General features: G+C 39.6%; 1 protein-coding gene across 3 annotated transcripts in view; it reads right to left on the bottom strand.

Moving 5' to 3' along the window:
- BBS2 (Bardet-Biedl syndrome 2) overlaps positions 1–16679 on the bottom strand; it is a 42594-nt gene that overhangs the window by 10469 nt on the left and 15446 nt on the right. For 2 of the 3 annotated variants that reach the window (XM_045988001.1, XM_045988000.1), the window contains 10 exons: positions 13190–13417; positions 9954–10079; positions 9624–9686; positions 8731–8808; positions 5796–5900; positions 5626–5712; positions 2231–2366; positions 1845–1984; positions 568–971; positions 34–163 (listed from right to left, as the gene is read on the bottom strand). In XM_045988001.1, coding sequence (XP_045843957.1) covers positions 34–163; positions 568–971; positions 1845–1984; positions 2231–2366; positions 5626–5712; positions 5796–5900; positions 8731–8808; positions 9624–9686; positions 9954–10079; positions 13190–13417 — 1497 coding nt within the window. The remainder of the gene's footprint in view (positions 1–33; positions 164–567; positions 972–1844; positions 1985–2230; positions 2367–5625; positions 5713–5795; positions 5901–8730; positions 8809–9623; positions 9687–9953; positions 10080–13189; positions 13418–16679) is intronic. The other variant, XM_045988002.1, reaches the window with a different exon arrangement.

Genomic DNA, 16679 nt, shown 5'->3' with positions numbered 1-16679 from the left:
TTAAAAAAAAGAAAAGAAAAGCCTGACACTCACCCTCTGTGCCCGTTCTGCAATGACAAAGTTGACGTAACTGAGTGGCTCTCTGGCAGGGTCGGGGCTGGTCAGCGCATACATGGAGAAGCGGGGGAGCTGTCTTGTCAGTTCAAACACATGAAACTGGGTGCTATGGTCAACCGAGGGAATACAAGAAGAGAAATGGGCTGTGTGGAATATTCTTTCAAAATGCAACTATAAAGCCACTACTGGGTCATTAAGTTGGTTTTACAGAAGGGAAAAACCCAAAAAACTTGACAGTTAAGCACTACTACAGTAATGAGGTTTGGGATTAGTGAGAACATGAGTCTTATACATACACAAAGATGTGCACCGAGGGTTTAAAATCCCCCTTTTTTGTTTTTGAAAGATTTCGAATTAGGGAAGTAAAGGTCATGGGAAATCTTGCCTGGGTGCATAGAACCATCAAATGGCTCCTCTGGCTCCCCCAAATCCATGCCACAATAGAATATCCACCCATCTGCCCTCCTCGAAGCACTGGCTAGAAATGAACGGTGACTTGCAAAAGGTCACCTGCTTCTGTAACCCACGAAGGTTTTCAAGTGCAGATCCACGGGGACATCCTTGGGAGGCGTAATGGGGATGCGGATGGAGCTGGAAAGGTTGTGAATGCTGGGGTGTACCACGTGGCTTTCACCTAGAAAAATTCCCTCAGCAAAAATCAGTACTGCTCGGATAATGGTGTCTGCCGAGAAGAAAGACAATGGCAATTCAAGAACCAATCCAAGACGGCACAGGTGTCCACAGACACCAACCACACATACCTTCTTACCATTAGAGGTGGAGATACACAATTCTGCGTGAGCAGCCTGGGTCTCGTGCCCCAGACTGACTGAGAGGGCGGTGTGCAGCTTCGTATTGGCTGGGATGATGCCCCGAGGCCCATCAGCCTCGCTCTGCGGACTGCTCAATTCAGCCTGCAAAACATGCCCCCAGTTCCAACTCAGCCACCAAAGCAGTAAACTAATGTCAATTTTAAATAATATGGTTATTCGGCTTCAAAAGGCTGACTCCCGATTATCTGATATTAATCTGATTCTTTAGAATTCAGAGGACTCACCTCGCAATCATTCCCTTTCTCCACCCAGCCTCTTCCCAAGGGAAAATGCCCTGTCCCTTTCTGTGGTTACAGTCCATTGTCACCATGCCTTTTATAGTTTTGGGGTGGTTCTTTTAAAATAGCAAAATTAATTCACTTAATAATACATTCAAATACAAATACCCATGACAAGACAGTTAAAGTCCCATCTCGCAGCTTATCCTCCAGCCAGCTTGGTACCTACATACACACATACACACACACACTCAGGTTTTGTGGTTGTCAACTTTTGTTATTTGTTCTTGAAAAATGTAAGAAACACTCTATACACACTGTCCTTGTGTTTTTTCACTCAGTAAGGCCACAGATATTCTTCCATATCAGTCCAGCTACAACATGTCATTCTCCGGAGCTGCTTAATATCCCCCAGGACACTCCTTACTACTAATCAACATTCCAGTTGGTTGGAAAACTGTTTACTGCTACAAACAGTGCTATCGTAAATGTCTTTGCACCTGTGTGCAAATACTTCTGTAGTTCAGCTGCATGGAAGTGGGATCTCCAGATTAAAGGATACGTGCCCTCTCCCCGCTGACCCTGGCAAAAAAGGCTGAAACCATCCGTGCTTCTGCAGCAAGTGGAGGGGTCCTGCCATGCAGACACTGACACTCAGTCTTCCTTCACATTTGCCAGTCCCACCTCTCCAGTCTCCCATTTCCCGAGGAAAATGTCCATTTCCATGAGGACCTACCTTGGCGTTTTCCTCATAGTTGCGGAGTTCCAGCAACAGATTCTGTTTTTTCTGGCTCAGCTCTCGGATCAGGTCCTGCTCTACGCTGGTGTCCATGAGGTTCCCTCTCATCTCCGCTGTGCCTGGCAGGTAGCCCCGGACTGAACAACAGGAAAAAATCCTCACCACGTTGAAAAAAAAACCCAGCCTAGCCAGCTCTACTTTTAAATCCATCAACTCTCAGTTCTTAAAAGCCAAATCCCTAAGTTCTCATCCCCCTACAACAAGGTGACTGTATTAGGATGAGAGGATATCCATACAAACACTTTATAGTGGAACTGCCTGGTTTTCTGACCCAATCAAATTGAAAATCTGACTTTTCAAGGATTTTTCCCACCCCAATTTACTTTCCCCGTCCACGGCACAGCAGATGAGCTGTGTGTGACCATCCATCCGGTAATCCCCCTCCAGCACACCAGCAATTGCAGAAGAAAAGTTGTCTTTAAAGATGACCTCCCCAGTTCGGTCACTTCGAGCATCAACCTAAAAATAAAAAAAGAACTTGAAAAGTAGCTTGTTTTTTTAAAAAACACACACAAAAATTTAAAGTCAAAATCAGCTTTAAAGGTCAGCTAGTCTGACCATGGATCCTTGTGGCTTCTCAGGAGATACCTATGACCCCTGGGGCTAAAGGGACCATGAGGGGCCAAAACTGGCTGTACTTCCTTCTTTTTAAATAAAAGCTGTTTTACATACTGGCCTTTACATAATGTCATCTGGAGAAATGGGTTGTCGGTTCATAATCAGAGAACAGGGCAAGTCTAAGCTGTCTGGGTCCAGATTCCAGACGATATGAGGCATGTTCAGGGTGGTATGGCCGTAGGCTGGGTTCAGATTCCAGCTCTGCCACTTACTATCTATGGGATCTTGGGAAAGTCTCTTATCCACTCCATGCTTGGTCTCATCATCTGGGGGTCAAGAACAAGAACCTGAGGAAAATAACTATACCAACACACCACAGGGTTGGAATGAGGCCTAAAGAAGTTAACACATAAGCACTTAGAACAGAGCCTGCCACACAGATGTAAACAGGAAATGTGAGTTCTATACAAAAACGTTATCTTTATCATATATGCACACAAATTATATTTACACCTAAAGTTTGAAAATTCAACACCAAACACCAAACTAGTTCACCCTTCCATCATACAACCTTTTATGATAACCCTGTTTAAGAGTCTCTTCCATGTAAAAACTATTAAGATACCCCAAAGAGCCCTCCCAGCCTCACTGAGTCTCCTCTTCCCAAGAAAGACAAATAAATGATCAGAAACAAATGCACCTGAAAGCAACAATGAAGGATAACCACTTAAAATGATGACTTTTCAGAGTCCACAGTCTCTCATGGTTCATCTCCCCTTCCAATTTCCCACAACTCCCTTCTCCTCTCCATCTCCCCGTGTCCTCCATGTTCTTTGTTATGCTCCACAAATAAGTGAAACCATATGATACTGGACTCTCTCTGCTTGACTTATTTCACTTAGCATAATCTCTTCCAGTCCCGTCCATGTTGCTACAAAAGTTGGGTATTCATCCTTTCTGATGGAGGCATAATACTCCATTGTGTATATGGGGAGGGAGGTTGGGGAACCAGGTGGAGGGTCATAGAGAGGGCACGTATTGCATGGAGCACTGGGTGTGGTGCAAAAACAATGAGTACTGTTACGTTGAAAATAAATTAATTAATTAAAAAAAACTTTTAAAAAAAGGATGACTTTTGTTTCAAGCAAGAGCAAGCATTATCAATAAAAGGGTAGCTACAGAAAAGGGTAGTGCAATCATTTCAATAGCCAGTGCCATTCACCCTTTTTGTCTCTTCATGAACATCCTTCTGGGCAAAACTTCACAACAACAATAAAAATAAAGTCACTTAGGTCATAGCCTACTTCCAGTTCCTGTCTCCTGTCTAGAGAATGTCACATTCTAAGTATCCATGCTCTTAATAACAACAACATGTAAGCCTGATAATTATCCATGTTAAAGTTTGTGAAGTAATGCAGGGCTTGTATTTATGAAAGCCCTTAGCACATTAACATAACTCTCAGGTCACGTGGCTGGCTCCTCATTAAAGCATGCAACTCTTGACCTCATGGTCCCGAGTTCGAGCCCCAGGTTGAGTGTAGAGATTACTTAAAAATAATAACCCTTTAACTCAGACTGAACTTACTTCTGAATTTACATAATATTTTACAAATAAGAGAGTTCATTTACTAAGAAACAAGCCTAAAAATTAATATTTCTCTCGATATTCTGCTCTTTGCCTTATCCAACATGGCGCTTTTGCCCTGGAGCAGAGAATGGCCCTCCAACTCAACAAATGACCTACTAAAGGCAAAGTTCATCACTTGCTTGCACTCATTTAGTGTTTCTGCACCTGTATTCACATGCTGGATCTGTGTATTTCCCTTTTGTATGCTATTTCTGTTAAGTGCAGATATCAGTTTTTCTACTTACATAATGAACTGTGTGAATTTTCTTATCTTTTTTTATGTTCTGGAACAGATTATATAATAGAAATTCCTTAAAATTTTGAAAGCATTTAACCCTAAAAACATCTAGGTCCAGAGTCATATTTGAAGGTAACTTTTTTTTTAAGGTAACTTTTGATAACTTCTCAAGTCTAGTGGTTTCTAATTCTTGACTCAATCACAATAATTTGTATTTATAATTTATATTCCTCCAGAATATGGTCCATTTTATAATTCTCACATTTCTTACTAAGGAACACAGTCTTCCTTTATAATTTTTTAATCTTTTTTTTTAAAGATTTATTTATTTGAGAGAGAAAGAGACTATGCACACAGTGGGAGGGACAGAGGAGATGGAGAGAGAGAATCTCAAGCAGACTCCTCACTGAGCACAGAACCTGGACAGGGGGCTCAATCCCATGACCCTGAGATGAAGACCTGAGCTAAAATCAAGAGTCAGATGCTTAATCAACTGAGCCATGCTGGCACCCCGGTCTTCTCTTCTCATTTTTAATGCCCATGCCAAAACCAGGTAAAGAAACAGGAACCAACACAACAGTTGTATAGAACCTGTTCTTCACACGACACCAAAGGAAGGTTACAAGGTACTGGTCAAAAGCAAAGAAAAAACCAAAGAAGAAAAGGCAGGAATTAGCTGATCTCCTTCAGGCAATTCAGCACTGTCACACAAGAAAGCCAGGGCAAATGGTACCCATGGAGACCTGGCAGCTACTTAGGCAGCTTCTAACAAGATGATCTTCACTTGCCAGAAGTCTGCAGAAAATTCTGATTTGAACTTAAAAAAGGAAAGAAAGCAAAAAGATTTTATTTTGAATTTTATAACTGGGAAAACAATATGATAACATGATTCTTCCCATTAACTCTAAGTTTTCAGTCAGCCTTAAAGACTTATTAGAGAAGAGCTACACAAACAGTTCTTTATTTGCTTATTAAAATTCCTTTTTTTACAGTCCTACGCCTATGATCAACCTGATTAAACTGATTCTCATTTCTTCAAGGAAGAGATTTAGAAAGATCTTCCCAAAGATTTTCTCTCAAATTGTGCTCTTAAAATCAAAAGGACACTCACTCACTTGTAGTGCTGACATTACAGCTGGAAGAAAACAAGGTGCAAAGATTATGAAGTTAACTTTGAAAGCACAGCCAAGGAAGACAAGTTTATATTCTCATGTTACTAGTTCTGAGTCACGCATCCAGTGTATCTCAAACAACTAGTCCTCTGAATCACACTTGAACTCTGTATTTGAACTTACCTTCCCATTGGACCAACCAGTTATCAGTTCACACACTCCATCAGAATTAAGGTCGAAAGCATGAATGCTCATGGCATGATTTTTAGACTAAAAAAGAATTTCAATAATTAGTCCAGAAGTCTTTCAATAAGTATAAAATCCCTGAATAATGAAGGCTGAATTATACTAACTTTAATTCTCCAGTATCGAGCTGTTTTGTCATAAACTCCAACTGTGCCATTGGAAAGGGCATAACCAAATCGACTGCCATACATAGGGCAAAGGGAGGTGATTATCTGCAAGAAATAACACAACATCTTCCCATTAAGCTCAATTTGATGCAAAGTATGGCTTTATAAAATAGCCTTGCTACCAAGTGTGTGTTAAAATTAGATTTAAATCTGTTCGAGGGGAATGTACTCCTCTTCTCTATGATCCATGTCATCTATTTCAAGAGTTGGGTAATCAGAATTAAATAAACTCACAAAGTTTGCTGTTTGAGATCAAACTTATGCGGCAAATTGAGGCAAATTATTTTTTAAAAAACAAAATTGAGTGATTAAGGATGAAATAAAGTGAGAATATAAGAAACAGAAAATGTACAACAGACACTTATAAATACTAACTCAAAAAATGTTTTAATATCCTACAGTCTAAATTTTAAAGACCTGTAAAACCCAGAACTGAATCCTTTACCTACATGCTTCCTTTCAATGACATAATTTATTGCTTGCTAGAGATGAAAGATGTTTTTTAGAAGGAAACATAATTCTTTGAAAAGTACAAACCTAAGCACATGGACTTATATATGTAACAATATACAAAATGTATATACCATACAGAAATATTTATAGGACTGTCTGAGGATTTAACACCTTTAAGAGGATGAAATTTTAGATACTGAACAAAATTATCCTTTATTTAAAGTTAAGACCAGAGCTTAATGATATCTATGTTCCTGCAGATCTACTTTCTAATTCTGACATGAATACAAGAGATATTAAGAAATAAATTGTATAAAGCAGAGAATAGTTATATAATTTCCTCTACACCTACAGCTTTTCTACAAAACCACCCACTTCACTTAACTCTGAATGCAAAGTGCTGTGTAGGATTCCAGAATTATTTAGCTCAAGGCATTCTTTTGGCAATAGTCAGTACTGTTCAACTGCCAAATGAATTAAAATTTTGCTGATCTGCAAAATGACATTTGAGCTAGGAGCAAAATCAAACCAAAATGAGAGGAAAATGGCCCTGAAATGAACAATTTTGTAAAGTTCAGATTTTCATAAACTTAGCCTCAAATTCTGTAGGTCCCTTAGTCCTTCCTTAATTAGTTCTCTAATTAACTAGTTTCTCTCTTTTGTTGGACCAGGGACCAGAGGACCAACAGTCAGCTCAAGTCCCTACCTCTATTTCATGGTCTCCTGTCCTTTTCTAGGATTTAGGAAAAAGATGTTTCAAAGAATGCAGCCTCCTCACATCTAGTATTGACAATAAACAGAAATCCAACAAAACCTGAATAATTCCCACCAAACTGGAAAAGATTTACTACCAATTTGAATGAAAGAAAAACCATAATGCAGGACACAGCACCTACATACCAGTGATAAGCAAGCTGGCGTTTTTTTGAAGGGGAAGGAGGAAGTAGCAAACCCCTTTAAGAACCTAATGAAAGCTAAGGATAGTCTCCAAAAAAAAATCATGTTAAGCACAGACACTTAAACAGAACCCCTCAGCCTTCATTAGGGCCATTAATATTCTCTACCTACAACTATCAGTTTACAATTATAAAATGTCTATTTTGTAACTGTATAAAATGTATAAAAAGCATAGTAGAACTAAGTAAAAATGTATAAAATATATAAAAATATATAAATGTGAATGTATAAAAAGCATAGTAGAACTAAGTAAAAATCTATGATCCTCGCTATAGGATAAAGGTAAATTAGCTAAATCAAGGGTAATGCTTTGTATATCAATATGCAAGTTTTGCTTTTTGGTCTTTTTTTGTAGTTAATGGAACAGAAGCCTGACTCCTAGACAGCTTCTGTAAGTGGCAAGAAGCAACGACAAGTGGCTAGGACGGGTTCTGAGGCCAGTACCCTCAAGATTTCTGATCCAGACTCTCAGATGCCACCTGACTACACTTTGCAGGATCCCAGCATTCTGAGGGGTCAGACTCCCTTCTGTTGTGTTTGCCGCCCTTTTAGAATGTTCACAAGCCACTGGTCCTTTATCCTTTTCTCCTTTCTTCCTTCAGAATATCCTAATTCAGTTTTCTGTTTCCATTTTGCCCAATCCTGGAGAACCAGCAGCAAATACATATCCTAAGAATGCCAGAACGACAATGGATAAGGGCAATCTGCAGCAAAATGAAGCTCAAACTTCATTTAGGTTCTACTATATGAGTAATTCCAATCACGGAGAAACCAGCCAAGTTCTCTAACATCTGATTTTAAGTTTACCGTCAGAAATGTGCCCAAGAAGTACTTAATTTGAATGAAGAAGAAAAGTTATAAAAATCTTGTTTGGCTACTTCATTTAATCTATTTAATACATATGATGAGGAGGCAGACAAGGCAAAGTTCAAATCCTGACCACACAACTTCATAGCCATGATGGTGTGTGAGTAATTTATTATTTTATTTATTTATTTATTTATTTATTTATTTATTTATTTATTTATTTTTTTGTGTGTAAGTAATTTAACAAAGAAACAACACCAGAGGCATCTGGGTGGCTCAGTCAGTTAAGCGTCTGCCTTCAGCTCCCGTCATGATCCCAGGTTATGGTCCTGGGATTGAGGCCCACTACAGGCTCCCAGCTCACCAGGGAGTCTGCTTCTCCCCGTCACAAATTTTCTGTATTTAATCAGTCTGTTCAAAATATATCTTTTTCCCCTGTTCCCAACACCTCCTCCCGACTCTCAGAATGTTATCTTGATACAGGATTTTTAAGTGCATCCTTCTCTGTAATGTGCAGTTCTGTTTAACTCCCACAGTTTTTACCCCAAAACGGTCTGGATTGTAGGAAGAGGTCCCAGAACTCTCATCTGATGTGACATTTTATGGTGCTGATCAGTCTTGCCCAAGGTTACCATGACTCTGATGTGGCACTCCTTACCTCTGTTTCTGTCATCTCTGCCACAATCTCATCTTCTTTAAAAACTCGGATATCAAAATCCTCTGACCCGACGAGAAGCTGAAACGGAGAAGAATCATGCATAGTAAGTGCAACAAGTGAACACAGCAGAATTTCCATAAATAAAACAAAAAACCTGCACGACACTTGATACACTGCTACTGCTACCTGAGAGTTTCAATCTCCGAGAATCTGGTACTCGGGAAGGTTCTTCCATTGGGAAAGTCCCTGGGTTCAGTTAGTGAAGAAAAAGTGGCCACTACAGATTTTTTCTGCACATCAAGCTGCACATCGTGCCAGAACATGTCCTTCCATCAAGAAGCTGAAAACACGCCCTGGCTCAGTGCCCTTCTCTGCCTGCAGACACAAGCCCTGTTTCAAATGCCAGAGACCAGGAGCCACGGACAAGAGATAGGTAAGTCAATGCCTGGCGCAGCACTTGGCGGGCCGCTCAAGAAACTGACTCCTAGAGGAACCATCAGAATAATTTCAAAGGCTAAGAGCCCATATCTCTCAAACTTTTAGATTCATGAAAATGTTAGCCACAATTGAAAACTACTTACTAATATGGTCTCAAAGCATCAGAAGTGAGTTGTAAGATTGTGAATATGGCTGTGGTCACATCAACTGTTCTGCCCCCTCTCCCTGTCCTGTGTCTTTGAAACATCATGGCCTTGATCTTTGTATTAGATGAACACAAGTGATGTATTGTTCAGAAGAGGAGAAAGACAAATGAGGCCAGTTAGCTTGTCATTTAGGCGAGAGAGCACCACAATCAACCAAGAGAAGCTAAAGCCTCTCTTAACACTAATGTCATTGTCATGGGAAAATTATTCAGCTGAACACACAAGGTAAGTATCTCCTCCTCCACACACCTCTTTCTTACCATCACCGTCAAAGTCACATAAGGCCAAGGAATGAACATTATCTCCAGTAACCTGAAAATAAAACCAAAGCTCATTAATATACCATCTTTTTTTCACTTAAGCCAAATACATTAGCTACATGAAAGAGGATTATACAAACCACCAATGGGTATTATTCAAATTACAAATCTTCCTTTTCTGATGTACAGAATTATAAATAAGATTCTATTTTGTTTTTTCCTATTCATTATAGTCAGTGGTAAAAAAACAAACAAAGCATAAAGAGCATTAAAAGTAAAAATGTTTAAGAGGATTAAGAGAATGTTTTGTTCTTCATACCGTCCAAAAGAGATCATTTCCTTCGTGATCAAAACCCTGCAGAGCACAATTTCCACCAATAATGGCAAGGGGGGGGGAAATGTCTCCCAGTGTTCCCAGCACAATTGCATTGGCCCCATCTGCAACCTGAGGAGGACAAAAAAGACATTAAAATCCCAGATTCAGCGATGCACAGGCACAGAGGAAGTAACATATATCCTTATTTTTATTTGGATACCCAAATCTCTCTGTCATCATTTGTCAGAAGCCACACGGTCTCCTGAGAAGCAGGACAGGGCCATGCACTGAGGACAGTCACTGTGGCTTATGTGTGCTTCTACGAGGATGAGCACAGATCCAGGATCAACTCGGGCTGCTGGTCTCTCACACTAATTTGCCACCAATAAACTGCTGCAGAATCTGAGGCTCTCTAGAACTGTTCTAGAGGCCAAATGCTTGACAGAATCAAACTTATGCCTTTAAAACACCCAAGCTTTTACAACCCATATTAACCATATCAGATGGAAACCTTTTTAATACTTATTACGTATACTCTTTTTAATTGTAAAGTTCCTGAGAAGTACAAAGAATAATAAAATATCTACATCCCCACCATCTAGAATTAATGTATGTTCTAGACTTCTTGAATAAAGCATATAAGCATAATTTAATTTATTTTTTAAAAATTCAAGGATATCTTTGAAATACAAATTGTATTGTATTGTATTATATTGTATTGTATAAACGATATGAATTATTATACAGGAAAATAGTCCTTATTTATATAATCTGCATATAGGAAAACCATAAAAAAAAAAGATTGGCCATAAAGGAGAGAAAAATTTATTAGAAATTAAAACTGCTAGGGTGGCTGGGTGGCTCAGTGGGTTAAGCCGCTGCCTTCAGCTCAGGTCATGATCTCAGGGTCCTGGGATCGAGTCCCACATCGGGCTCTCTGCTTAGCAGAGAGCCTGCTTCCCTTCCTCTCTCTCTGCCTGCCTCTCTTGTGATTTCTCTCTGTCAAATAAATAAATAAAATCTTTAAAAAAAAAAAAGAAATTAAAACTTCTAAATGGCCAATCAATCAAAAGATAAAAAGGTAAACAATAAACTAGAAAAACGCCTATAATATCTAAAACAACTATTTTTTTTGTTAATAAAATAAAAGAGGTAATAGAAAGCAAATAAATAAGAAAAGGATAAATACCCAAGCCAAAAAAAAGAACAGGAAATTCACAAGAATACATATCACCAATGAACATGAAAATCTTCATTCTCACAATGTATCATTTTTAATTTTCAGATTTGAAAGATGAAAAATAATATTATCCACTGTTGGCCGGGGTTTGATAAAACAGGCACTCTCATATTCTGTGGAGAAGGTGGGTAATAGTCTTTGTAGAGAGCAATTTAGCAATACTTATCAAAAATCTCATTTAAAAAGTGTTTATGGGATGCCTGGGTGGCTCAGTTGGTTAAGCAACTGCCTTCAGCTCAGGTCATGATCCCACAGTCCCAGGATCAAGTCCCATATCAGGCTTCCAGCTCCACGAGGAGTCTGCTTCTGCCTCTGACCCTCTCCCCTCTCAAGCTTTCTCTCGTTGTTGCTCTCAAATAAATAAGTAAAATCTTTAAAAATAAAAATTAAAAATTAAAAAGGCCTTTATGCAATCTGAAGAGAAACCAGAGTAAAAAAGGCCTTTACCGGGAATAAAGCTTTGCAAGCAAGCTTTTGACCTTCGCTTTTAAAAAAAAAAAAAAAAGGCCTTTACCTCAGCAGTTGCAGAGGTGCATTCTCAAGGTCATTAATTATGTGTCAACTTGGCTAGACCATGGTATCCAGATATTGAATCAAGTATTATTCTAGGAGTTTCTGTGAAGGTATCTTTTTAATGAGATTAACATTTAAATCAGCAGACTCTGAGCAAAGCAGATTGCCCTCAACAATATGGGTGGGCTACACCCAATCAGTTGATGGCTTTAATAGAAAAAAAGACTGACCTCCCTGGAGGAAAGGATTCTGCCACCAGACTCTCCTTGGACTCCAGTTTCAACATCATCTCTTCCCTGGATGATGCCTAATCTGCAAATTTTGGACTTGCCAGCCTCCACAACTGGGTGAGCCAATTCCTTAAAATAAACCATGCAATCTCTCTCTCTTCCTATATGTACATATACACATCCTACACTCAATTTCAGTCTTCCACAAAAATACACGAGGAATATCTTTGTGATCCTGAAATAGACAAAGACTTCTCAGGACGAAAAGAGCACTACTAAAGAAAAAAACCAAACAGCTAGACTTCCAACAAAATCAGAAACTTTTGCTCATCAAAAGACATCTACTTATTGGAATGAGCCACATGCTGGGAGAAGATATTTGTTATATATTGTTATTTGCTGTATATATTGTAAATGTTGATATATACACACACACATATATATATGAATTTGTATCCAATATACCCAAAGAAAATCTACAAATTAATAATACACTCAAAATTATCAATAAAAAAATAGGCAAAAGACCTATTTATTAGACACTTTATAAAAGAAGTCAAATAAGTGGGAACTAAGCACAAGAAAAGGTGTGCTTTTTCTTGACAAAACAACTGGATTGTATCTTTTAAGTGGGTGAACTGTGGGGCACATGAATTATATCTTAATATATGTTAACATAAGTTGTAGAGAAAAAGGTTACAAGTATATAGTATGATCCCATTTTATAAAAAATTTCACTTAGTAAAATCAGTTTAAGAGTTGTGTTATTTCTAGATGGAGAAACCATGAGTTCTTTTTTTTTTTTGCTTCCCTATCTTTTCCACAATAAAAATGAGTAACTTGGGTAAAAAGCTGCAGTAGCCTGTAGATGGCAGAGGACAGTACGTGCTTTTCCTATAAACTACTATACTAAACTTAAATGCAAAGCTACCGGGAGGTCTGATCACTGACTTCCTGACTCCTGGCTGAGCTCTCACTACATCTTGACAGGTGGCGGTAGCACAGATGTGCCTCATGGGGGACAAGCTGGAGTGGCACCCGTGGTTACCAACCATGAGGAAACAAGGAAGTGTCAGGCAGATGACACTTCTTCTGCAGACAGAAATGGAAAAATCTCTGAGTTCTTTACATTATGAGAGCCATACAATACGCAAACCAAAATACCATCTCTCTCCATCTCATCTCTTTCAAGCGTAAAATATCAATGGCCATTCATGAGTAATGGGAATGTTACAGTTGTGAAGGGGTATACTTACCTCTCTGTAGAACAAGTCTGAATTATTGTAGACATCATAAGCCAGAAGATTAGTCTGTGTCCCCACTAAAAGAGCATCATACCCAAGTTCTGGGTTCAGTGCTCCTGCAGTCAGGCAGCTGACTGCCTGGTTAATGTTGAGAAGTGAAACATCAGATTCCAGGGGGCTCTGGAAGACCCTGGAGGCACTGAAATGCTGGCTCCGGGTATGAGGATTGTGAATAAAAACCTAAAACAGAAACAATTAATTACATCCCTTTAAGATACCAAAAAAGTAAAATTAACATACATGTTCTAAGAGACCCAGGGTATTAATAGCCTCTTCCTGGTCAACCTTGGGGAAGTGCTACCAGATACAATGTGATTGCTTCACACTAAGATGATCACATAACATACTTCCTGTAGTATCTGTCATCCAAGCACCTAATACATTCACTTCCTAACCCTTAAAATTGGTTTTGGGGTGCCTGGCTGGCTCATTTGAAAGAGCATGTGACTCTTGTTCTTGGGTTTTAAATTCAAGCCCCATGTTGGGTATAGAGATTACTTAAATAAATAAAACTTAAAAAAAAAATCTGGTTGTTTTAAGGCTTAAAACTGATAGTTTCAGGGGCACCTGGGTGGTTCAGTGGGTTAAAGCCTCTGCCATCGGCTCAGGTCCTGATCCCAGGGTTCTGGGATTGAGCCCCTCAGCGGGGAGCCTGCTTCCCTTCCTCTCTCTCTGCCTGCCTCTCTGCCTACTTGTGATCTCTGTCTGTCAAATAAATAAATAAAATATTTAAAAAAACAAACAAACTGGGGCACCTGGGTGGCTCAGTGGGTTAAAGGCTCTGCCTTTGGCTCAGGTCGTGATCCCAGGGTCCTGGGATCGAGCCCCACATTGGGCTCTCTGCTCCGCCGGGAGTCCGCTTCCTCCTCTCTCTCTCTGCCTGCCTCTCTGCCTACTTGTGATCTCTGTCTGTCAAATAAATAAATAAAATCTTAAAAAAAAAACAAAACTGATCGTTTTAAAGTCTGGTTGTTCATAGATCTGTTTTACAAACTTAAACTGAGTCATGCGGTCAAGCTTTTTTAAGGTTTCATGGTCTGTACTAGTAAGACAGAATTAAGTAATTAGTCCAAAGTTAATTAACTTAGCAGTTTCAACCTCATAGATATAATCACCCCAAGAAGGGTCACTGTTAGTTGGGTAAGAGGATGTTAGATATTAAAATGGCTTGTGGCCATCCAAAAGGGCACAGTACGAAACAGCCATGTGGCATATCTTAGTATTAAAACTTCATTAGGGAAATCTTCCCTGCCTAAAAAATGCAAAGTAAAAAAGGGTAGGAAACACTGTACTAGAGATCTCTTAAACCTCTTTCAGTTTTAAAATTCACTCATTTTTAGGGGCGCCTGGGTGGTTCAGTGGGTTAAGCCTCTGCCTTCAGCTCAGGTCATGACCTAGGGTCCTGGGATTGAGCCCCACATCAGACTCTCTGCTTGGCAGGGAGCCTGCTTCGCCCCGCCTCTCTGCCTGCCTCTCTGCCTACCTGTGATCTCTGTCTGTTAAATAAATAAATAAAATCTTTAAAAAAATTTTTCACTGATCTTTAAATAAGTATTTCATCCCTTCGATAGAAATCCAAAGATTAATTTTATTATTATTAAACAAGACAGCCTGCTCAACAACAAATAATTTTCAAAGGAATTGATCAGAAATATACAGAAAAGGTACATAGCTATGGAATATCGTGTTGATGTCCTCATTTGTGTAATACCTTACAACCGGCTTTTATAAACGTAACTGCATTATTGATCCTCACAACAAGCCCTGGTTTACAGATGAGGTCAGAAGGGTCAAGGCCGTTTCCCAAGGTCTGATGACTGCTGAGTGATAGGGCTAAGACCTGATGCCGGGCATCTGGTTCCAGAACCTACAGTCCAGCCACCATGTCTTACTTCCTTTTAGAACAGTTTGGAACTAAAGAATTCTTTCAGAGTCTTCCAGTAATTAGAGAGGCAGGGAGAACAGGAGCGGAATTCACTTATGGACTTCATGTTCACTGGGTTTGGAACAGAAAGAGTTTGGAGTTTGTGGCCAAGAGCAGCAAGACTCCCAGGAGCAGACTTCTCCCTAATTCCCCTCCTGCTGTTCTCTGAGTCTCCAGGAGACCTACCTGTCTCTCGGGCATGGAAAAAGCCAAGCTCAATCACACAACAAATGGATCACTCCCCATGTCTTCAGCCAAAGAACTGGCTGAAGTTCACGGAACATCTGCTCTAGCTGAGGGGATGCTGCTGACAGTATAAATTCAACGGCTCCCCTCAGCCCCATGGTGAGAGGAAAAAATGTCCCAGAGGAAAACAAAAATGTTCACCTTGCAAAAACTCCTTTTTAAAATATTGCTCAAACAAAACAAAAATAAAATCCTTGCTCAGGCTCAGAGACCAGATCCCAGTAAGGCAGAGTCATGTTCTCAACAAAATCCCATTTATAATAACAAAATCCTGTTCCAATGGTCAAGGAAGGCATTAGCCTTACCTGGAATGTTCGTTATTATTGTGTTGTTGTTGCTTAATTATTTTTAAAAGAGAGTATATTCCTGTATTATTTGGATCATAAAATGTCACCATTTTTTCAAAGTCTCAATATAAAATATCAGGTCATAACTTCTGAGACTTGTTTAAAGTTCTAAACAAAATATCCAATTACATAGGTCACACAGGACTTTATCTTTCCTTCTCTCTCTCTCTCTTTATTTTTTTTAACTCCAGAAACAGACCTAGACTCCAGGGTCCCTGCCTTCCACTCTCAGTCACATTCTAATGAAAGGGCTTCCCTAGACACCTGAGCCTGACCTTCCTGCTTCTCTGTTTACACTCACGTCCCTGCATCTCTGCTGCAGTACCAGCCAGAGTTATCTTAAAATATTAATCAAACCCCTCCCGAAAACAATGGTCTTTACACAGCCTACTTGCCCTATATGACCTGGCCCCTGGCTACCTCACTGCTTCCTTCATCCATCCCATCCCCACAGCTTCATGTTCCTGGAACACACCAAGCATATTTCCACCTCAAGGCCTTTGCACTTGCTGATCCCTCTGCTGGGAACGCACCTACCCCATAGACCTGCTCGGGTCGTGATCTCAGGGTCCTGGGGTCGAGTCCCGCATCGGGCTCTCTGCTCAGCGGCAAGCCTGCTTTCCTCTCTCTCTCTGCCTGCCTCTCTGTCTACTTGTGCTCTCTCTCTGTCAAATAAATAAATAAAAAATCTTTAAAAAAAAAAAAAAAAAAAAAAACAAATCTCTGATCTATAGTTATCTTATCAGAGGCCTATTGATCACCCCATCTAAAACCACGATCTCCGTCATTCCCATCCCCTTACTATTTTTCCCCTAAGGAGACATTATCTGTGTGTTATTTATATGTAAATATAAATACATTTTAACACAGAAATAAAATATATAAATATAAAATATTTAATTTTTTTCTCCCCCTGGTGTCTAGC

Source organism: Meles meles, chromosome 19, assembly GCF_922984935.1.
Source record: "Meles meles chromosome 19, mMelMel3.1 paternal haplotype, whole genome shotgun sequence".
In the NCBI taxonomy this organism is placed as follows: Eukaryota; Metazoa; Chordata; class Mammalia; order Carnivora; family Mustelidae; genus Meles; species Meles meles.
The sequence above is the reverse complement of the archived record's forward strand: the minus strand, read 5'-3'. Positions and strand labels throughout refer to the sequence as shown.